This window comes from Coregonus lavaretus, assembly GCF_964263955.1.
Source record: "Coregonus lavaretus genome assembly, chromosome: 33".
In the NCBI taxonomy this organism is placed as follows: domain Eukaryota; kingdom Metazoa; phylum Chordata; class Actinopteri; order Salmoniformes; family Salmonidae; genus Coregonus; species Coregonus lavaretus.
The window spans coordinates 9,563,680-9,587,074 of record NC_140020.1 but is presented as its reverse complement, the minus strand read 5'-3'; the positions used below and the strand labels follow the sequence as shown (position 1 = coordinate 9,587,074).

At 42.9% G+C, this 23,395-nt stretch overlaps 2 protein-coding genes across 2 annotated transcripts in view; one reads left to right on the top strand and one right to left on the bottom strand.

The window, feature by feature from the left end:
* Positions 1-11,417, top strand: part of LOC311108132 (interphotoreceptor matrix proteoglycan 1-like) — a gene marked incomplete at both ends in the record, with an annotated part of 39,780 nt that extends 28,363 nt beyond the window's left edge. The window contains 3 exons of the mRNA XM_084150767.1: positions 3,204-3,423; positions 8,868-9,078; positions 11,375-11,417. Coding sequence (XP_084006893.1) covers positions 3,204-3,423; positions 8,868-9,078; positions 11,375-11,417 — 474 coding nt within the window. The remainder of the gene's footprint in view (positions 1-3,203; positions 3,424-8,867; positions 9,079-11,374) is intronic.
* Positions 11,418-14,367: 2,950 nt separating this feature from the next.
* Positions 14,368-23,395, bottom strand: part of LOC311108801 (unconventional myosin-VI-like) — a 107,044-nt gene continuing 98,016 nt past the window's right edge. Inside the window, exons 33-36 of the mRNA XM_084151563.1 lie at positions 21,199-21,339; positions 20,232-20,258; positions 15,868-16,086; positions 14,368-15,724 (exon numbers count right to left, since the gene is read on the bottom strand). Coding sequence (XP_084007689.1) covers positions 15,525-15,724; positions 15,868-16,086; positions 20,232-20,258; positions 21,199-21,339 — 587 coding nt within the window. The 3' untranslated portion in view covers positions 14,368-15,524. The remainder of the gene's footprint in view (positions 15,725-15,867; positions 16,087-20,231; positions 20,259-21,198; positions 21,340-23,395) is intronic.

Sequence of the window (23,395 nt, the reverse complement as noted above, 5' to 3'; positions counted from 1 at the left end):
TGTAAATCTGTCTAGGACAACGTGACTTTTATCAATATATTCGACTCTATATTTACTCTCAGATTCGAAAATGTTAATTGACATCAAAGTAGACATCATGCAAAACTACAAATCCCTGTAAGCTCCTGCACGTCATCTCTAGCTGACACCTTTGCTAACAGGTATTGTGTCAATTTAAAAGTTGCACAAGACAGTTCAAAGGATTGTCCATTTAAATGTTTCCATTTATTAATTACTACATTTAGCTAACATTAGAGAGTTAATCCAGAGATGTTACATTTGCCTTGATTCGGCAGTCTCGTCCAGAGATCATCATGGCATTTGCAGTTCTTTATGATAGCTACATTAGCAGCTAATTCGCATTTCATTATTATTATTATTATTATTATGAAAAAAAAAAAAATTGGGTAATACAGGCGAATACAGTGCATTCGGAAAGTATTCAGACCCCTTCTCTTTTTAAACATTTTGTTATGTTACAGCCTTATTCTAAAATTGATTACATTTAATTTTATCCTCATCGATCTACACACAATACCCCATAATGACAAAGAGAAAACTGGTTTTTAGACATTTTTGCAAATGTATTAAAAATAAAAAACAGAAATACCTTATTTTCATAAGTATTCAGCCCCTTTGATATGAGACTCGATATTGAGCTCAGGTGCATCCTGTTTCCAATGATCATCCTTGAGATGTTTCTACAACTTGATTGGAGTTGATTTGGAAAGGCACACATCTGTCTATATAAGGTCCCACAGTTGACAGTGCATGTCAAAGCAAAAACCAAGCCATGAGGTCGAAGGAATTGCCGTAGAGCTCCAAGACAGGGTTGTGTTGAGGCACAGATCTGGGGAGGGGTACCAAAAAATGTCTGCAGCATTGAAGGTCCCCAATAACACAGTGGCCTCCATCATTCTTAAATGGAAGAAGTTTGGAACCACCAAGACTCTTCCTAGAGCTGGCCGCCCGGTCAAACTGAGCAATCGGGAGAGAAGGGCCTTGGTCAGGGAGGTGACCAATAACCTGATGGTCACTCTGACAGAGCTCCAGAGTTCCTCTGTGGTGATTGGAGAACCTTCCAGAAGGACAACCATCTCTGCAGCACTCCACCAATCAGGCATTTATGGTAGAGTGGCCAGGCGGAAGCCACTCCTCTGTAAAAGGCACATGACAGCCCGCTTGGAGTTTGCCAAAAGACACCTAAAGGACTCTGACCATGAGAAACAAGATTATCTGGTCTGATGAAACCAAGATTGGAACTCTTTGGCCTGAATGCCAAGCGTCACGTCTGGAGGAAACCTGACAGAGCTTGAGAGGATCTGCAGAGAAGAATGGGAGAAACTCCTCAAATACAGGTGTGCCAAGCTTGTAGCGTCATTCCAAATAAAACTTGAGGTTGTAATTGCAGCCAAAGGTGCTTCAACAAAGTACTGAGTAAAGGGTCTGAATACTTATGTAAATGTGATATTTCAGTTGTTGGTCAAAAACTATTTTTGCTTTGTCATTATGGGGTATTGTGTGTAGATTGATAAGGAGAAAAAACAATTTAATCAATTTTAGAATACGGCTGTAACGTAACAAAATGTGGAAAAAGTCAAAGGGTCTGAATCCTTTTCCCGAATGCACTGATAAAAGTCACCTTGTCCTAGAGAGATTTACACGGTTAACAAAACTTCACACCAGGGTAAGCCTACACGAAACACAGCCCTTATTTTAAGTGCTTCTAAAATCCCATATGGGAAAAATGAATGGTGGAAAAACGATTGGAACCATTTCCCTGTTTGACCACTAGGTTTTATGGGTATTATGACTCATACTGTGGTACTCTATGCGACCAATTATGTTCAGCCCTAGGCCCACAGAGAAACAAGGTAGCTGTTGTTTTTCAATTTGAGTCAGATTCCCAGCTATGCAAGTATGTACAGTAGGTAACCTTTGAAGGGTTTCCTTGCTTGAGGATATGTATTTCTAAAGATTTGGCACTTCACTCACAATCTGTGCATACTTCACATATAATTGCAGAGAGTAGGTGATGCTCTAAAATGGTAGCTTTGAATCACTTTGACAAAACCAATGAATAATAAAAAAATGTAAGGAAGATTCCTGTGCTGACTGCAACATTCTGATGAACTATGAAGCCTTGAGAGCTCTCCCAGTATCAAAGCTGTCCATTGCTGTCCTCAGTTGCTTCCTAATGAGCAACAACTGATCAATGTGTTGCCTCCCAGTAACGGATCTACATTTTTCAATATTTCCAATTTAAAGAAATAACTCAAGGCAAAGTTTGTTTCCTCCTAACTTCTGTCATCTATGGCATGCTCAGGATTCGAGCAATTACATACTTTTTAAAGCTAGAATCCTTAGTTACTACATAGTTTTTTGGACTTAAAAATGTATGATATATAGCCATTGATTCTTGAAGAATATAACTTATAAATGCCTCATCAGCTTAGTTCAATTGTCGTACCCCTTCAGAACCCCAAATATAAGCTTGTTTTACTCCAATGTTTTGGAACAATGTACATATAAACACTTTATGGCCTAAAAAATTGTTAAAACAATAATTTCGATATCATGGATGGTCAGTCCTTGCATCCATAGCTCTGTCTATGAATTTGAGTGGTTACATTTCTTCAGGCCCATCCCTCAGCTTTTTACCAAAACAGAGGTGGGGTGCCCACTTTGTTATTGTTTCAATTAAGGACTCTAGCTTTAAGGGTTTCTTCAACTCAGAGGAAAGGTACTGGCTGAGATCTGGTAATATTATATTAGCACTTTTCATAGCTTTGAATAAATGGGACACCGTCACACCGGGTGCAAGTGGAGGATTTGAGTATCAGGGCTTTGTCACTACAATAGTGTATAAAGACCTCTGGTGTAGTGGGTAGAACTCTTTGAACTACTGCACGGTAATTACAGACAGTGATTAAATGTAATCGTTATTAGAAAGTAATCTAAATAAAGCAAAAGTCAATAATCTCTTACCATGCTTAAGAGGACAAAGTAAAACACATTGGAAACAGAAATATTTTAAATATCAATTGTTGCTGAATTTCCTCTTCACTTCAGTTTGCTCCTCAATTCATGCATCTTGGTTGGAGAGCGAGTTAGCGGCAGTGTTCCCTTTGGATTGAAATTGATTAGTCTGAACACAATATAGTCATTTGAAGCTGCTTACCACTTTTCTCTCCTCTGTCCAGCTGCTGCCTTACCTGCAGTCCAATCTAACAGGATTCAAAAAGCTGGAGATTCTCAACTTCAGGAACGGCAGCATTGTGGTCAACAGCAAGATGAAGTTCTCCAAGTCAGTGCCATACAACGTGACCCAGGCCGTCCACTGTGTCCTAGAAGACTTTTGCAATGCTGCTGCCATGCGCCTCAACATTGAGATTGACAGTCACTCTCTGGACATAGAGCCGGGTATGAGACGAGGCCCTGGCTTGACCCAAATGGCACTCTATTCCCTATATATGCACTACTTTTGACCAGAGCCCTATGAGGTCATTTTAATAGTGACATTTACAGAGTATGAAATACATAATAAATATACAATAGTAACAGTCTAACGAATCAAAACATGATTTGCATGGAAAATACTACAGCTATAAAGAATAAAACACTAATGTAGACTGTAAGTTGGGTAGAGAGCAGGGGCGTCATGCACCCCGAAAATATGAAGGGGCACAAAGTATGTGAGGATGGCTGGGGGGTGGGCCAGAGGGAGGCTGGCTGTCTGGAAGTTGGAGAATTTTGCATTTTTCAAACACCTGAAACAACTTTTTCCAGCAATCTAGAGCAATAATCATTATGCTTAATTCTATGTAAAATATACAGAACCAGTCAAAGTTTGGACACATCTACTCATTATTTTTACTATTTTCTACATTGTAGAATAATAGTGAAGACATCAAAACTATGAAATAACACATCATGTATTAACCAAAAAAGAGTTAAACAAATCCAAATATATTTTAGATTTTAGATTCTTCAAAAGTAGCCACCCTTTGCCTTGATGACAGTTTTGCACACTCTTGGCATTCTCTCAACCAGCTTCACCTGGAATTATTTTCCAACAGTCTTGAAGGAGTTCCCACATATGCTGAGCACTTGTTGGCTGCTTTTCCTTCACTCTGCGGTCCAACTCATCCCAAACCATCTCAATTGGGTTGAGGTCGGGTGATTGTGGAGGCCAGGTCATCTGATGCAGCACTCCATCACTCTCCTTCTTGGTAAAATAGCCCTTACACAGCCTGGAGGTGTGTTAGGTCATTGTCCTGTTGAAAAACAAATGATAGTCCCACTAAGCCCAAACCAGATGGGATGGCGTATCGCTGCAGAATGCTGTGGTAGCCTTGCTGGTTAAGTGTGCCTTGAATTCTAAATAAGTCACTGACAGTGTCACCAGCAAAGCACCCCCACACCATCACACCTCCTCCTCCATGCTTTACGGTAGGAACCACACATGCAGAGATCATCCGTTCACCTACTCTGCGTCTCACAAAGACACAGCGGTTCGAACCCAAAATCTCAAATTTGGACTCATCAGACAAAAGGACAGATTTTTTGGGCCGCAATCTGAGGTGTAGTTAACTCTAATGAACTTATCCTCTGCAGCAGAGGTAACTCTGGGTCTTCCTTTCCTGTGGTGGTCCTCATGAGAGCCAGTTTCATCATAGCGCTTGGTTTTTGCGACTACACTTGAAGAAACGTTCAAAGTTCTTGAAATGTTCAGGATTGACTGACCTTCATGTCTTAAAGTAATGATGGACTGTCGTTTCTCTTTGCTTATTTGAGCTGTTCTTGCCATAATATGGATTTGGTCTTTTACCAAATAGGGCTATCATCTGTATACATTTACATTTACGTCATTTAGCAGACGCTCTTATCCAGAGCGACTTACAGTTAGTGCATACATTATTCTTTCACAACACAACTGATTGGCTCAAACACATTAAGAAGGAAATTTACTTTTAACAAGGCACACCTGTTAATTGAAATGCATTCCAGGTGACTACCTCATGAAGCTGGTTGAGAGAATGCCAAGCGTGTGCAAAGCTGTCATCAAGGCAAAGGGTGGTTACTTTGAAGAATCTCAAATATAAAATATATTTTGATTTGTTTAACACTTTTTCTGTTACTACATGATTCCATATGTGTTATTTCATAGTTTTGATGTCTTCACTATTATTCTACAATGTAGAAAATAGTAAAAATAAAGAAAAACCCTTGAATGAGTAGGTGTGTCCAAACTTTTGACTGGTGCTGTGTGTGTATGTATATATATATATATATATATATATATATATATATATATATATATATATATATATATATATAAATACACTGCTCAAAAAAATTAAGGGAACACTAAAATAACACATCCTAGATCTGAATGAATGAAATAATCTTATTAAATACTTTTTTCTTTACATAGTTGAATGTGCTGACAACAAAATCACACAAAAATAATCAATGGAAATCAAATTTATCAACCCATGGAGGTCTGGATTTGGAGTCACCCTCAAAATGAAAGTGGAAAACCACACTACAGGCTGATCCAACTTTGATGTAATGTCCTTAAAACAAGTCAAAATGAGGCTCAGTAGTGTGTGTGGCCTCCACGTGCCTGTATGACCTCCCTACAACGCCTGGGCATGCTCCTGATGAGGTGGCGGATGGTCTCCTGAGGGATCTCCTCCCAGACCTGGACTAAAGCATCTGCCAACTCCTGGACAGTCTGTGGTGCAATTTGGCGTTGGTGGATGGAGCGAGACATGATGTCCCAGATGTTCTCAATTGGATTCAGGTCTGGGGAACGGGCGGGCCAGTCCATAGCATCAATGCCTTCCTCTTGCAGGAACTGCTGACACACTCCAGCCACATGAGGTCTAACATTGTCTTGCATTAGGAGGAACCCAGGGCCAACCGCACCAGCATATGGGCTCACAAGGGGTCTGAGGATCTCATCTCGGTACCTAATGGCAGTCAGGCTACCTCTGGCGAGCACATGGAGGGCTGTGCGGCCCCCCAAAGAAATGCCACCCCACACCATGACTGACCCACCGCCAAACCGGTCATGCTGGAGGATGTTGCAGGCAGCAGAACGTTCTCCACGGCGTCTCCAGACTCTGTCACATCTGTCACGTGCTCAGTGTGAACCTGCTTTCATCTGTGAAGAGCACAGGGCGCCAGTGGCGAATTTGCCAATCTTGGTGTTCTCTGGCAAATGCCAAATGTCCTGCACGGTGTTGGGCTGTAAGCACAACCCCCACCTGTGGACGTCGGGCCCTCATACCACCCTCATGGAGTCTGTTTCTGACCGTTTGAGCAGACACATGCACATTTGTGGCCTGCTGGAGGTCATTTTGCAGGGCTCTCGCAGTGCTCCTCCTGCTCCTCTTTGCACAAAGGCGGAGGTAGCAGTCCTGCTGCTGGGTTGTTGCCCTCCTACGGCCTCCTCCACGTCTCCTGATGTACTGGCCTGTCTCCTGGTAGCGCCTCCATGCTCTGGACACTACGCTGACAGACACAGCAAACCTTCTTGCCACAGCTCGCATTGATGTGCCATCCTGGATGAGCTGCACTACCTGAGCCACTTGTGTGGGTTGTAGACTCCGTCTCATGTTACCACTAGAGTGAAAGCACCGCCAGCATTCAAAAGTGACCAAAACATCAGCCAGGAAGCATAGGAACTGAGAAGTGGTCTGTGGTCACCACTTGCAAAACCAGTCCTTTATTGGGGGTGTCTTGCTAATTGCCTATCATTTCCACCTGTTGTCTATTCCATTTGCACAACAGCATGTGAAATGTATTGTCAATCAGTGTTGCTTCCTAAGTGGACAGTTTGATTTCACAGAAGTGTGATTGACTTGGAGTTACATTGTGTTGTTTAAGTGTTCCCTTTATTTTTTGGAGCAGTGTATATATATATATATATATATATATATATATATTGCATTCGGAAAGTATTCGGACCCCTTGAATTTTTCCACATTTTGTTACGTTACAGCCGTATTCTAAAACTGCTGAAATAAAAAAAATATTATCATCAGTCTACACAGTCAATACCCCATAATGACAAAGCGAAAACAGTTTATTTTTTGTTGTTGCACATTTATAAAAATAAAAAACAGAAGTACCTTATTTATAGAAGTATTCAGCCCCTTTGCTATGAGGCTCGAAATTCAGCTCAGGTACATTGATCATCCTTGAGATGTTTCTACAACTTGTTTTGAGTCCACCTATGGTAAATTCAATTGATTGGACATGATTTGGAAAGGCACACCTGTCTATGTAAGGCCCCACCATCGACAGTGCATAACAGAGCAAAAACCAAGACATCGAAGAAATTGTCCGTAGAGCTCAGAGACAGGATTGTGTCTAGGCACAGATCTGGGGAAGGGTACCAAAACATTTCTGCAGCATTGAAGGTCCCCAAGAGCATAGTGGCCTCCATCATTCTTAAATGGAAGAAGTTTGGAACCACCAAGACTCTTCCTAGAGCTGGCCGCCCGGCCAAACTGAGCAATCGGGGGAGAAGGGCCTTGGTCAGGGAGGTGACCAAGAACCCGATGGTCACTCTGACAGAGCTCCAGAGTACCTCTGTGGAGATAGGATAACCTTCCAGAAGGACAACCATCTCTGCAGCACTCCACCAATCAGGCCTTTATGGTAGAGTGGCCAGACGGAAGCCACTCCTCAGTAAAAGGCACATGACAGGCCGCTTGGAGTTTGCCAAAAGGCACCTAAAGACTCTCAGACCATGAGAAACAAGATTGTCTGGTCTGATGAAACCACAATTGAACTCTTTGGCCTGAATGCCAAGCATCACTGGAGGAAATCTGGCACCATCCCTACGGTGAAGCATGGTGGTGACAGCATCATGCTGTGGGGATGTTTTTCAGCGGCAGGGACTGGGAGACAAGTCAGGATTGAGGGAAAGATGAACGGAGCAATGTACAGAGAGATCCTTGATGAAAACCTGCTCCAGAGCGCTCAGGACCTCAGACTGGGGCGAAGGTTCACCTTCCAACAGGACAACGACCCTAAGCAAACAGCCAAGACAAGTAGCTTCGGGTCAAGTCTCTGAATGTCCTTGAGTGGCCCAGCCAGAACCCGGACTTGAACCCGATCGAACATCTCTGGAGAGACCTGAAAATAGCTGTGCAGCGACACTCCCCATCCAACCTGACAGAGCTTGAGAGGATCTGCAGAGAAGAATGGGAGAAACTCCCCAAATACAGCTGTGCCAAGCTTGTAGCGTCATACCCAAGAAGACTCGAGGCTGTAATTGCTGCCAAAGGTGCTTCAACAAAGTACTGAGTAAAGGGTCTGAATACTTATGTAAATGTGATATTTCAGCTTTTTCTTCTGTATATATATATAAAAATAAATATAAATCTTCTAACAACCAGTTTTTGCTTTGTCATTATGTGTTATTGTGTGTAGATTGATGAGGGGGAAAAAACTATTGAATCCATTTGAGAATAAGGTTGTAACGTAACAAAATGTGGAAAAAGTGAAGGGGTCTGAATAATTTCCGAATGCACTGTACATACATATTTTTAAACAGGACAGATCTGAGGGGACACGTGCCCCTGTGCCCCCTATGGGTGTAAAATCCATCTAGTGTCATGCTTTGTCTGGACCATCAATATTCAACTTTTCACTAGCTAATATGCTAAACCTTAAAATTCCATGCAGAGAAGAAGCCGAGAAGGACCTACCTCATTAAAATCGATCAAATGTATTTAGTACCTCTGAGAGAAAGAGGGTCGTTAAAAAGGGGGAGAAGACAGCTTCACAGCTACTTTGATATTTCATGAATACTGATCATTTCCCCGTTCCTCATTCTTTTTAACCAGCTGATCAAGCAGATCCCTGTAAGTTCTTGGCGTGCAACGACTTCTCTCGCTGTGTGGTGAACCACTGGTCTCGGGAGGCCGAGTGTCTGTGTGACCCGGGCTACATGACGTTGGATGGCCTGCCCTGTCAGAGTATCTGTGTCCTGCAGCCTGACTACTGCCAAAACGGGGGTCAGTGTGAGATAGTACCTGGGCATGGAGCCACTTGCAGGTACTTTAGCGTAACCACCTCCAAATAAAGTAAACATGGTGCCATGTTTCTTCATATCCAGATTTTTATTAAGCCATTCATTGTTACTACTACGTATTAATTATAATATCCATTGCCATCACTTGTTTCTCTCACCTGTTACAGTTCAACTTGATGTTGTTCTCTTTGTTGATGTTGTCTACTTAGTGTTGAGCGGAAAGCAACACAACATGACATTCTAATACCACATACAACACACGCACACTTTCATGAACTGTACCGTTCATTATGTGCTCTAACCCAGTGTCTTTGACCTCTTTAGATGTCCTGTAGGTAAAGTCTGGCACTTTAACGGGGAGCGCTGCACTGAGCTGGTGGCCGTACCAGTAGACCCCTTCCTTTTCATAAGCTGCTTTGTGGGCTTCCTGTCCTTTGTTTATGCCGTGATAGCTCTCATGATATTCATGTACACACAATGTAGACGGAGCAGAGAGACAGTGACTTTGGCGTAAGCAAAAGTATTTTCTTCACTGTGTTGATTTGTATGGTACATGCATTTAGCTGTACTATATGTATTCTTATTTCAACACTTACTATATACACTATATACACTATATATATATATATATATATATATACTTTACTATATATACATTCTAATAAGAGATAACGCCCATTTTGCTTTTAGAGCCGAGAGCTGTACTGGTACTATAGAATTAATCCTAGTGGACTTGAGGTTTTCGGAACAGAGTGACTCTCTCTTGACGTTATAAGCTCCCAGCTTGCAGTCGCAGACTTCCAGACCGTGTCATGCTGACTCTCTGGAACCTACAGAGAAAATGTCTCCGTAATGTAATTTTTTATCTTAACAGAATTTTTATTATACCCAATTAAACATACTCACCTCAGCTACATAGGTAAAAGGGAAATCTTTAAAAACATCTTCAAAGCTAATCATTATGCCTTTTATATGCATAAAGATGTATTTCTGTATGGGCCAACTACTTATGTTTTGCTTTAGTAAAGACCATGTGACAAGAATCTGAAACTTCAAAATCTCCTTCACTAACTATACAAACCACTTAACTAATCCCCCTATAGCAGTGGTATTCATAGTCGTGGTCGCGGGAGAACTGCATTGGGGTCGCCAAAATATTATTATATATTACATTTTTTGAACAACAATTAATAGAACTGATTATTATATGCAAACGTTTATGAGAAAGATAATTTGAAGATAATTTTTTTTTTGAGTACATTTATTTATTGGATTCTTTTCATTTTGATAGGAGATGAAAATGCAATGAATTTAAACTTATTTGTTATTTAAGGTTGTGTCATTAGATTTAACGTTGGGCGGGGTCGCAAGAAATTCTTGGGAAGAAAATGGGGTCCCCGCTGAAAATGTTTGAATACCACTGCCCTACAGTATATGTAAATACAGCGACAAAGTGTTCAAGCAAAGGTTAAAGTGTCAGTGGATTTAGTTCCCTCTCTGATCCCGTTAGTTCCATTTGTAATTATGCGAGCATTGGGGGGCTTCACCCCACCAGGAACCAGTCAACCCACCCACACAGACCTGGATTTGCCATCTCCTATTAACAAAGAGTGTGCATCCCAAATGGCATCCTATTCCCTATGTAGTACATTACTTTTGATCAGGGCCCATAAGGCATGGACAAAAGTAGTACACTACTGTATATAGGGAATAGGGTGCCATTTGGGACACAAACAGACCCTAACACAGTAATCCAGCCCCTAGACCAGACAGCACCACAAACAGTCAGAAATAACAACCATCTATGAAAATATAAAGGTTAATACATTATGTAGCTTTCTCAGTCTATGAAAATTAAAAGGTTAATACCATACAGGGTGCTGCTGACATTATCTAGGTTTCAGTAATTTTATTGTAAATAGTTTAAGATTTCTCAGGTAAATTTTGTCTCATGGAAATCTATTCCAGTAAACAATGTAGGCCTACAATCACATAAGATTCTAAAATAGTTGAAATGCCCAACTATTGATTAGTTAATGTCAGTCCATTGGTCTGTAAGCAAAGTAGAGGTACAGTACTTTTTGCCAAAAAAGGATAATGCACCATAGTGAACTCACAGTATCATTCCATTTTGACAATCTCACAGGTCTCTACAGTGACCTAACGACTAATGTGTCTCCTTTCAAGAAAAACCTTGTTGTGTTTCACCCCATGTTACTTTTCCCTTGGGATAATGTATAGTTGCAATAGTTTTTCTTGTTCGCTCATTTGTTTGTTCTTTTTGTCTCAATATCCTTTTTCATGTTTTTATTTGGGTAGATACCCAGACAAGTATACAAGTCTTCCAGGCCTGACAAGTTAAGAAAATAGAGGGTTGAATGACATCAACACTACGTCTTGGGGTAAGGACTTGTTAGATAATTTGCTTTCTATGGACAACTTTTTAAAATCTTTCTTTGACCTTTATTTCTGTCCCAGACAGTCAGAGAATGCCAAGGCATTAAATTACATTATCGAGACAAGAAAGCTAATCAAACCATGACATCATATAATTATCATTCAAACAAATTGGTCTATGATCTTTCCAATAGTTTACGGGTGGAGTTTAAATTGGTTTAGAGCCAAGAGTATTTCCACAACAGACTGTAAGCCACAGACAGACACACCTCACACAGACAAACCAAACCTCCTAAAGGGAACACAGTCCATTTATTCACCTCTTGATGGAAGAGAGGCGGATTGGCAAGCCTGTTTGTGAACAGAAGGCGTTGTTGCTTTCCGAATGCAGGCTTTGTCATTAGTCTGGCCTTCTTTGACCCTCTTTTCGGTTCAGTCATTTTGTTGTTGAGGAACTGAGTCAAATGTAATTAGTTGAATTAAAACAAACAGAATGCAGAATTTAGTATGGCTGACTTTCATTCAGAAGATCATACAATTCAAAGTATCAGACTTGGGTTTGTACACTATGCCAGTTTAATGAATGCTTGGCAAAGTGGAACTATCTTAGCCTGCATGCACTGTACACTCCCTTTGTTTTTGTCAAAGGTAACACTGGCATCTGTGTTTCTCCTCTGTTTTAGACTTGGTGACTGCAGAAGACGGCGTTTGGACCACTGAAGTAGGAACACAGGACTGTTTATAAAGGATATTTAATAGCTGATGCAGTTAACGGACTATGTCGTGACTGCAGAAAGACATTGATCTGCGGTCTTCTGATGGACAGGCAGACACAACCCCTTCATCTCAGCTTTCCAAAGCCTGTGCTTCACCTGAAAGGATACTCCCCAAACTGTGGACAACCATACTCAATCATTGTCATCAGTGGACGACAAACGGATGTGATCATTTTGCTACATTTAACAAGTTGCTAAGGCACCCCAGGACAGCTAACTGCTTTTATACATAATATGCTGACAATGTAGTAGTGAAAATGTTTTTAATTTAAAATGCCAGATGAAAAGTTATGAGAAATGTTTTCCTCATAATGAGGTATGTATGTTGCAATGGAGTATAGTTAATATCACATACTGTACACCTGTGTGGGTGATTTCTCTGTAATGCTGTATTGGTGTTGTTTTATAATTGTAATATTGATCATTATTATTGATAATTGTATAATGTATGTCTCTGTAATACTGTAATGGTGTTAATATTTCCTCAGTGTCCTCAAACTGCTGTTCTGTACACATCGGGGAAATGAACTGCTCATTCTCTTCAATAGGGCTTTTTTAACAGTCAGTATTTCCTAACAGAACTGTCTGTATTTTTGCTGCTGTACCAAAACCATGTTGAGGAATAGGGTGATGTCAAACACAAGGGTAAAAAGCAGTTGAGTGAAACATGGAATGCGTTTATTTCATCAGTTAGAAATCAGCGTTAGAAAAGTGACAGTGAAAAGGCAGTATCTGAGGAATGATTGTAATGCGTGTTGAGAGATACAGAGCATATCGAAGCCAGTCAGTCATTTCTTGTACATTACAAGTGATATTCCAGGAGGTCCCACAGTACAGTAGTAAACTCTGCTGTTCACATCAGAAATACATAGGTCTAAACTGAAGAAGACATGCTTTAGACCAGGGTTGCCCAACCCTGTTCCTGGAGAGCTACCCTCCTGTAGGTTTTCGCTCCAACCCCAGGTGTTACTAACCCGATTCATCTTATCAACCTGCTAATTATTTGAATCAGGTGTGCTCGATTAGGGTTGGAGCAAAAACCTACAGGACGGTAGCTCTCCAGGAACAGGGTTGGGCAGTCCTGCTTTAGACACAAGAGCATGAGTGGATAGATCTCATCCATTCAAACAACCACAACGTCGCCTTTCGCTTGTGCAGAGCGTCCAAGGGAATGAGAAGCGCTAGAAAACGAACTCAAGACTAACAGCCTTACCCGAAGAGAGTAGTTCTAGTCTCACAAGATTGTCTCTAAAACACACAGTACTGTACATGACAAAGTCTGTCCTCCTTGTAGTGTTGCTTGTGTAAATTATTGCTTCATAATTTGTTGATTTTTTGAGGAATATGAGTCATGTATGTGCCCAAACCCTTTATAGCAGGGTTGTTAAACTCATTCCATGGAGGGCTGAGTGTCTGTGGATTTTTGTTTTTTCCTTTCAATTAAGACCTACAGTAGACAACTAGGTAAAGGGAGCGCCTTACTAATTAGTGACCTTAATTCATCAATCAAGTACGAGGGTGGAGCAAAAACCCGCAGACACATGGCCCTCTGTGGAATGAGTTTGACACATGCTTTAGAGCAGGACTGCCCAACCCTGTTCCTGGAGCGCCACCCTCCTGTAGGTTTTCGCTCCAACTCCAGGTGTTATTAACCTGATTCATTTTATCAACCTGCCAATTATTAGAATCAGGTGTGCTAGATTAGGGTTGGAGCAAAAACCTACAGGACGGTAGCTCTCCAGGAACAGGGTTTGCCAGTCCTGCTTTAGAGTATCTTAGAGTATAAATATTTATTTTATAAAATAAATGTGTACATTCCTGTGTAGAAACATTACACTCTCTTTGTATCATACACATATAACATTCTGTATGCATGTGTCTATTGAAATATGAGATGATGTACTGTATCTAGCAGAGGGAAGAATAGCTTACTGTAATGTATATGAGCTTGATGTCTTCTTGACCCAACTTCATTCAACACGATTTCACTATTCCTTTTTTCTCCCATACACACATTTGGTCCGACAGTATGACTTGAACGCTATTTGAAATCGTAGAGTATCTCAAGATTTGTATTATTCACTTTTCTTCACATCATAATTAAGTTTGATTAATACATTATTTTTCTTTTTGTTTCTTAAGACAATATTTGGAATATCCCAGCCTTGTGTGGAGAACATGAAACAATGCATTTTAATTTCAACCATGTGGCTTTAGAAATGAATGGTTGGGTAATGTGAAAAGAAAATATATTTCTTTCTTTCTCTCATTAGCACACCTAAATCACACATATATGAAGAATAAAACACAAAGAAATAAAAAGTAAGGACTGAAGGAACAAATCAACAAACTCAAATTACATTCGGTCTGAAAGCCAGAGGTAAAAAAAAAGAAAGTTATCATTACAGTATTATCAAATATTATAATTAGAAATTAATGTGAACTTATGTGCAGTTACAAAAAAATATCCTTAGAGAAGAACCTGACGCTCAAGTATATCTGCCTCACATGAGAAAACAGAGAGGTCCAACCAGGGGTGGAAATAGCCAGAATTCACTGGGGTAACCTGCTGGGGGGGCCATTTCAAACCCTGGATCCAACAACTATTTTGTGCAAGTATTGTCCTGTAATAACTACATGAAAACAAAGTAAACAGCAAGTATCGGTTTGAGTGAAACTATCAACAAGCTGTTAAGACCGCAGAGACAAAATGTTTTTTATACTCTTAAAACTTATTTGGAGGCAGCTTTGAAACACTCCCTACTTTCAGCAAATTACCCTGTTAAAGTCGTTTTTATAAGGCCTCATAGTTAAAGTAGCAGGAATATTAAAAGGAAAACATCCACATTTTCTCGAGAAACAAAACTAGATGTAGTAATTACTCACTGTCTGATTCCTCTGCATAGGTTCACTGCAAATTCCCCCGCACCCAACGAGAAATAATAAATCGACAAGACAATCGAAAGCAGGCAAGACCAACAACATGAACAAAAGAAAAAAGCCAATTAACAAAAAGCAGTTAACTTATGACTCGAGTGCCCCCAGTCAAAACATGGTACAGTATGCTTGAATACCCGCTGTGTTAGGTACAGTAGCTTAGTGCAATCTTCCCTTTGCTGTAGTGAGAGAGAGGCCCGTGGTTTAAGACAGGGGGCTTTAGCTCCAGGGTGAAGTTTCCCCCAGAGTACAGATCTAGGATCAGCTTCCCCTCCCCAATCCTAACCTTAACCATTAGGTGGGTAAAATGCAAAACTGACCCAGGATCAGTGACTAGGGGCAAATTCACCCTACACCCTTTACTTGAGGAGGCTCTGCAGCATGGCTGTGGCGTAGGTGGGGCGGGCCTGTCGGCTCTCGATGGCTCTCCGGAGGTACTGGATGCCCCCGCAGCGCTCCCAGATCTCCTCAAACTGCCGGGGCAGGATCTCAGCTCCCCTCTTCCTCGTCAGGCCTGTCTCCTCCAGGCTCAGCTCACACATCTCCATGTCGTCTTTCCCTAGAGACACAGACCGCAAAACAATAGAGCGTTGTGACTGTGAGGCAGTAAGACTATAAATCGTACAGATAAATGAGCGTGCACACAGAGAGAGAGAGAGAGAGAAGATCCCCTATACTAGGAGTTCTGGGTTCCTGACTGACCTGCCACCAGCAGGATGGGCTGCTTGTCCGGGTGCAGCTCCATCTGCCTGGCGATCCAGGGCCCGTCAAAGTGGGCATACCACCAGCCCTTCTTTTTGTTCTGGGGGTCCTTGTACTGGTCCCCGGGCCGGATGAAAGGGATGCGGAAGTAGCGCTGCTGCCTGTTCATGGCCACCTCATGCTGCCTGGCTGGAATGGGCGGGGCTGTGTTCGCCTGGGCTGTTGGAGGAGGGGTTAGTTAGAGAGACTAATGACGCTGGCTGATTGGAATGGTAACACAAACCAATAGGGATGCAGGGAGTGTGATGTTGCTAGAGCTGGGGAGGAGGGGTCAGCACTAGCGGTAGATCACAGAGCCACTGAAAGGGGGAGCAAATCAGAGCGACAAGCAGCATGTCAGGTGTTTGTTAAAGATCTTGAACGCTCGTATCAACACATAAAGAACATACATTTGCATATTCTATACATATTGGAGCGTAAATAAATAAGGGATAGTGATTGAAGGGAGTGGATGGGTGGGAGACTATGGAGAAAAGGACCAGAGAAAGACAGTGGTATAGTAGCCTCAGATCTGTTGAGGACAGTGGTTCCCAGCCCAAGTCCTCCAGTACCCCAACAGCACACATTTTTGTTGTACCCCGGACAAAAAACACCCGATTCTACTCATTGAGGGCCTGATGATTAGTTGACAAGTTGAATCAGGTGTGCTTGTCCAAGGCTACAACAAAAATATGTTCTGTTGGGAGTACTGGAGGACTGGAGTTGGGAACCACTGCTGTACAGTATGGATCCCTTCCTTTAAAGCAGGGTTCTTCAATTCTGGTCCTGGAGGGCCGAAACACTTCTGTTTTTTATTTCTACCTGGTAGTTAATTGCACTCACCTGGTGTCCCAGGTCTGAATTAGCCCCTGATTAGAAGGAGAGGATGAAAAACAGAGGTGTTTCGGCCCTCCAGGACCGGAATTGAAGAACCCTGCTTTAAAGCAACATCTCCAAGATCCATTGCCACCAAACAAAATGGATCTTTCACTCCAATTTAGTAGAAAAGGTTGTGTAGAAAAGGTTGTGACGTTAACTGTGAAGACTCTAACACCTCGGCGCCCCAACACCATAGAGCAGGGCTGCACAACCCTCTTCCTGGATATCTACCATCCTGTGGGTTTTCAGTCCAACCCTAATTTAACACACCTGATTCTACTTATTAGATGCTCAACAAGACCTTACCTAGCTGAATCAGATATGCTAAATTAGGGTTGGATTGAAAACCTGCAGGACAGTAGATCTCCAGGAAGAGGGTTGGGCAGCCCTGCCATAGAGGTATTATATTAACTAGAGACAAGGAACAGCAATGGCCGCCCACCCATTCCCAACACCTTTCAGAGTCCCTCCTTCGTTTTTGTCCAGAGAGAAAGCTTGCAAAAGTTGAAACCGAGAGTGACCGATATAATTTCTTTGTGGAATTTGTTCCAATGACATACTGTATATATAATCTCTAGGGCCCTCAAACTCCAATCCAATTTTTTAATTGTTCCCCTTTAATCAGGGACTGATTTAGACCTTGGACACCAGGTGGGTGCAATTAATTATCAGGTAGAACAGAAAACCATCAGGCTCTGGACCTCGTAGGGCAGGGTTTCCCAAACTCGGTCCTCAGTTTTTTTGCACTAGCACTACACAGCTGATTAAAATAAGCAACTAATCATCAAGCTTTGATAATGTGAATCAGCTGTGTAGTGTTAGGGCAAAACCCAAAATGTGCACCCCTTGGGGTCCCGAGGACCGAGTTTGGGAAACGCTGTTGTAGGGTAAGATTGGAGTACCCCTGCTCTAGGGTGTCCAATCAAAAATGTATGTATATTTTCCCCCCTCAATCTACACACAATACCCCATAATGACAAAGCAAAAACAGGTTTCTATACATTTTTACCAATAAAAGTCCAACAGAGACTTGTCCTGAAGCCACTCCTGCATTGTCTTGCCTGTGTGATTAGGGCCGTTGTCCTGTTAGAAGGTGAACCTTTGCCCCAGTTTGTGGTCCTGAGCGCTCTGGAGCAGGTTTTCATCAAGGATCTCTCTGTACATTGCTCTGTTCATCTTTCACTCGATCCTGACTTGTCTCCCAGTCCCTGCCGCTGAAAAACATCCCCACAGCATGATGCTGCCACCACCATGCTTCACTGTAGAGATGGTGCCAGGTTTCCTCCAGACGTGACACTTGGAATTCAGGCCAAAGAGTTCAATCTTGGTTTCATCAGACCAGAGAATCTTGTTTCTCATGATCTGAGAGTCCTTTAGGTGCCTTTTGGCAAACTCCAAGCAGGCTGTCATGTGCCTTTTGGCAAAATCCGAGCGGCCTGTCATGTGCCTTTTACTGAGGAGTGGCTTCTGTCTGGCCACTCTACCATCAAGGCCTGATTGGTGGAGTGCTGCAGAGATGGTTGTCCTTCTGGAAGGTTCTCCCATCTCCACAGAGGAACTCGGGAGCTCTGTCAGAGTGACCATCGGGTTCTTGGTCACCTCCCTGACCAAGGCCCTTCTCCCCCGATTGCTCAGTTTGGCCGGTCGGCCAGCTCTAGGAAGAGTCTTGGTGGTTCCAAACTTCTTCTATTTAAGAATGATGGAGGCCACCGTGTTCTTGGGGACCTTCAATGCTGCAGAAATGTGTTGGTACCCTTCCCCAGATCTGTGCCTCGACACAATCCTGTCTCGAAGCTCTACGGACAATTCCTTCGACCTCATGGCTTGGTTTTTGCTCTGACATGCACTGTCAACTGTGGGACCTTATATACACTACAGGTCCAAAGTTTTAGAACACCTACTCATTCAAGGGTTTTTCTATATTTTTACTATTTTCTACATTGTAGAATAATAAGGAAGACATCCAAACTATGAAATAACAAATATGGAATCATGTAGTAACCAAAAAAGTGTTAAACAAATCAAAATATATTTTATATTTGAGATTCTTCAAATAGCCACCCTTTGCCTTGATGACAGCTTTGCACACTCTTGGCATTCTCTCAAGCATCTTCATGAGGTAGTCACCTGGAATGCATTTCAATTAACAGGTGTGCCTTCATAAAAGTTAATTTGTGGAATTTATTTCCTTCTTAATGCATTTGAGCCAATCAGTTGTGTTGTGACAAGGTAAGGGGGGGGGGGGGGGGGGGTATACAGAAGATAGCCCTATTTGGTAAAAGACCAAGTCCATATTATGGCAAGAACAGCTCAAATAAGCAAAGAGAAACGACAGTCCATCATTACTTTAAGACATGAAGGTCAGTCAATACGGAACATTTCAAGAACTTTGAAAGTTTCTTCAAGTGCAGTCGCAAAAACCATCAAGCGCTATGATGAAACTGGCTCTCATGAGGACCGCCACAGGAAAGGAAGACCCAGAGTTACCTCTGCTGCAGAGGATAAGTTCATTAGAGTTACCAGCCTCAGAAATTGCAGCCCAAATAAATGCTTCACAGAGTTCAAGTAACAGACACATCTCAACATCAACTGTTCAGAGGAGACTGCGTGAATCAGGCCTTCATGGTCGATTTGCTGAAAAGAAAACACTACTAAAGGACACCAATAATAAGAAGAGACTTGCTTGGTTTCTGCTCCAATGAGGTGTCAACTGCCACGCTTCACTTCCAATCAGGAGGTAGATGTGTTACGCTGTCACACTCCCATAAACACGACGAGACGGAGACCCACAGTGTCCCAAATGGCACGCTATTCTCTATGGGCCCTGGGTCAAAGGTAGTGCACTATCTAAGGAATAAGGTGGCATTTGAGACGCGCCACACATCCATCCAAACACAATTTAGCCTGATTTCCCTGAGCACTTTTAGCTCCCATTGTCAGCATAGCCACATCACATTTGCATCAGCAGCCATTTAAGCCCTTTGAAATCTCTTTGTGCACATCCTCATTCTCCATCAGCTTGCATTAGACATTTTGAGAACACTGAGTCTTGTAAAAAGTCTGTAGAGTCTCATAAAATAACCTACACGTGTAAAGAATGCACTTAGTTGATACCCCTTAATAATATTTGTTCTGTCATTAATAAAATAACATGCAATCCAAAGACAATTCCTTTTTTGTTGTTGTTGAAAGATACCAGTTGCTGTAAGCTTCCTTATGCCATCACCAAGGTTGCACCCTATTTCCTATATAGTGCACTACTGTTGACCAGAACCCTATGGGTCCTGGTAAAAAGTAGTGCACTACAAGGAAATATGGTGCATCCTAAAACAGAAAGTAAAACCCTTCCACACAGCGTAGTGAGTCCCACACACATTTCCCCATGGTTAATAGAGGGGTTAGGGGCTGAGGTTAGTGATGCTAATACATTGTGGAGAACCACTTACGTGCTCGTCTCACATGAGGTGCGAGATCTGAAAGTAAACATGCCAGGTTACAATAACAAACATCACATGCAGTAGGACACAGGTATGAAAGAAACAACACGCAAGACAAGATCATGGAATGACACATGGATTTCCTAGAAATACATTTTTGAGCCTATCACATCATCATAGATGTTAGTGGAACAAGAAACCATTATATATAATGACAGAGTCATTACCACGTCTTTACATGTGTTTACGGTTGCCAGGATCGGCCTACATGGATAAGACCATAGGCATGGAAGAACCGGGAGTGTCATTCCACTGTATATGGTCATTCACAAGCAAAATCATTAGATTGTAGGCTACATTATGCTAGGATCCTGAAAATATGAGCTCTCCTCAGCCTCTGGCTTGTTATTGTGTCAGAGAACAGGTAGAGGTATAGCTGGTACTGTGCTGTGCATGCACACTAAGTGAGAGGTGGGGGCTGGGCATAGCTACAGACCCGATAATTATACATGATGATTCTGTATGTAATTCTATGGGGGCTGTGTATGTGGCCCAATCAGGGGAATAGCTCTTTGTCGTCATGGCGACTGCTCATGGAAATGAGGCAGAACCAGTGGAGCGTTAAAGGAGAAAGAGAGCACAGGTTTCTATGGAGAACAATGAGAAGAGATCAGCCACCAACAGGATGTGTCCCAAATGACACCCTATTCTCTATATAGTGCACTATGTAGTGAGTAGAGTGCCATTTGGGACACAGCCCCAGTATCAGTACTATAGTAGAATACTCAATAAGGGGCTAAAGCTCTGACCGAGACAGTCTCTTTGGGTCTGCCTCCTCTAGGGTATTGGGAGCAGAATAAAAATTGATGTTTTCCAAATCAATGGAAAAAGACACCTTCAATGATGTTGTACTGTATAAGACTGTCTGAAAGACCCCCTGGGGGTTGGGGTCGAGGTGAGCTGTGGGGACCCTTACCATAGTCGGTGACCGATTTGGGGGCCCTCTGCTCAGTGTTGCCGGGGTCGTTGCCACGCTTCTTGTTCTTTGACTTCCAGGCATGGTAGACCTTCAGCCGGCGGTGGAACTCCTCTCGGCAGGCGGCCAGCAACTCAATGTCTGCAGGTGGAGTGAGGGAGGGTGGGGGGAGAGAGCGAGAGCGAGAGAGAGAGAGAGAGAGAGAGAGAGAGAGAGAGAGAGAGAGAGAGAGAGAGAGAGAGAGAGAGAGAGAGAGAGAAATATTAGAGCATAGCAGGTAGTGAAGTATACCAGCCAACTAGAACCACCATGGTCAGAGCTACAAACAGACAGATGATGGAGGACTACCAACAGACAGACGGTTGGAGGACTACCAACAGACTGATGATGGAGGACTACCAACAGACAGATGGATGGAGGACTACCAACAGACAGATGGATGGAGGACTACCAACAGACAGATGGATGGAGGACTACCTACAGACAGATGATGGAGGACTACCAACAGACAGACGGATGGAAGACTACCAACAGACAGACGGATGGAGGACTACCAACAGACAGATGGATGGAGGACTACCAACAGAGACGGATGGAGGACTACCAACAGACAGATGGATAGAGGACTAAAAACAGACAGATGATGGTGGACTACCAATAGACAGATGATGGAGGACTACCAACAGACAGATGATGGAGGACTACCAACAGACAGATGGAGGACTACCAACAGGCAGATGGAGGACTACCAACAGACAGACGGATGGAAGACTACCAACAGACAGACGGATGGAGGACTACCAACAGAGACGGATGGAGGACTACCAACAGACAGATGGATGGAGGACTACCAACAGACAGATGGATGGAGGACTACCAACAGACAGATTGATGGAGGACTACCAACAGACAGATGATGGAGGACTACCAACAGACAGATGATGGAGGACTACCAACATACAGATGATGGAGGACTACCAACATACAGATGGAGGACTACCAACAGACAGATGATGGAGGACTACCAATAGACAGATGGATGGAGGACTACCAACAGACAGATGGATGGAGGACTACCAACAGACAGATGGATGGAGGACTACCAACAGACAGATGGATGGAGGACTACCAACAGACAGATGATGGAGGACTACCAACAGACAGACGGATGGAAGACTACCAACAGACAGATGATGGAGGACTACCAACAGACAGACGGATGGAGGACTACCAACAGACAGATGGATGGAGGACTACCAACAGACAGATGGATGGAGGACTACCAACAGAGACGGATGGAGGACTACCAACAGACAGATGGATGGAGGACTACCAACAGACAGATGGATGGAGGACTACCAACAGACAGACGGATGGAGGACAACCAACAGAGACGGATGGAGGACTACCAACAGACAGACGGTTGGAGGACTACCAACAGACAGACGGTTGGAGGACTACCAACAGACAGACGGTTGGAGGACTACCAACAGACAGACGGATGGAGGACTACCAACAGACAGACGGATGGAGGACTACCAACAGACAGACGGATGGAGGACTACCAACAGACAGACGGATGGAGGACTACCAACAGACAGACGGATGGAGTACTACCAACAGACAGACGGATGGAGGGCTACCAACAGAGACGGATGGAGGACTACCAACAGACAGATGGATGGAGGACTACCAACAGACAGACGGATGGAGGACTACCAACAGACAGATGGATGGAGGACTACCAACAGACATATGGATGGAGGACTACCAACAGACAGATGATGGAGGACTACCAACAGACAGACGGATGGAAGACTACCAACAGACAGATGATGGAGGACTACCAACAGACAGACGGATGGAGGACTACCAACAGACAGATGGATGGAGGACTACCAACAGACAGATGGATGGAGGACTACCAACAGAGACGGATGGAGGACTACCAACAGACAGATGGATGGAGGACTACCAACAGACAGATGGATGGAGGACTACCAACAGACAGACGGATGGAGGACAACCAACAGAGACGGATGGAGGACTACCAACAGACAGACGGTTGGAGGACTACCAACAGACAGACGGTTGGAGGACTACCAACAGACAGACGGATGGAGGACTACCAACAGACAGACGGATGGAGGACTACCAACAGACAGACGGATGGAGGACTACCAACAGACAGACGGAT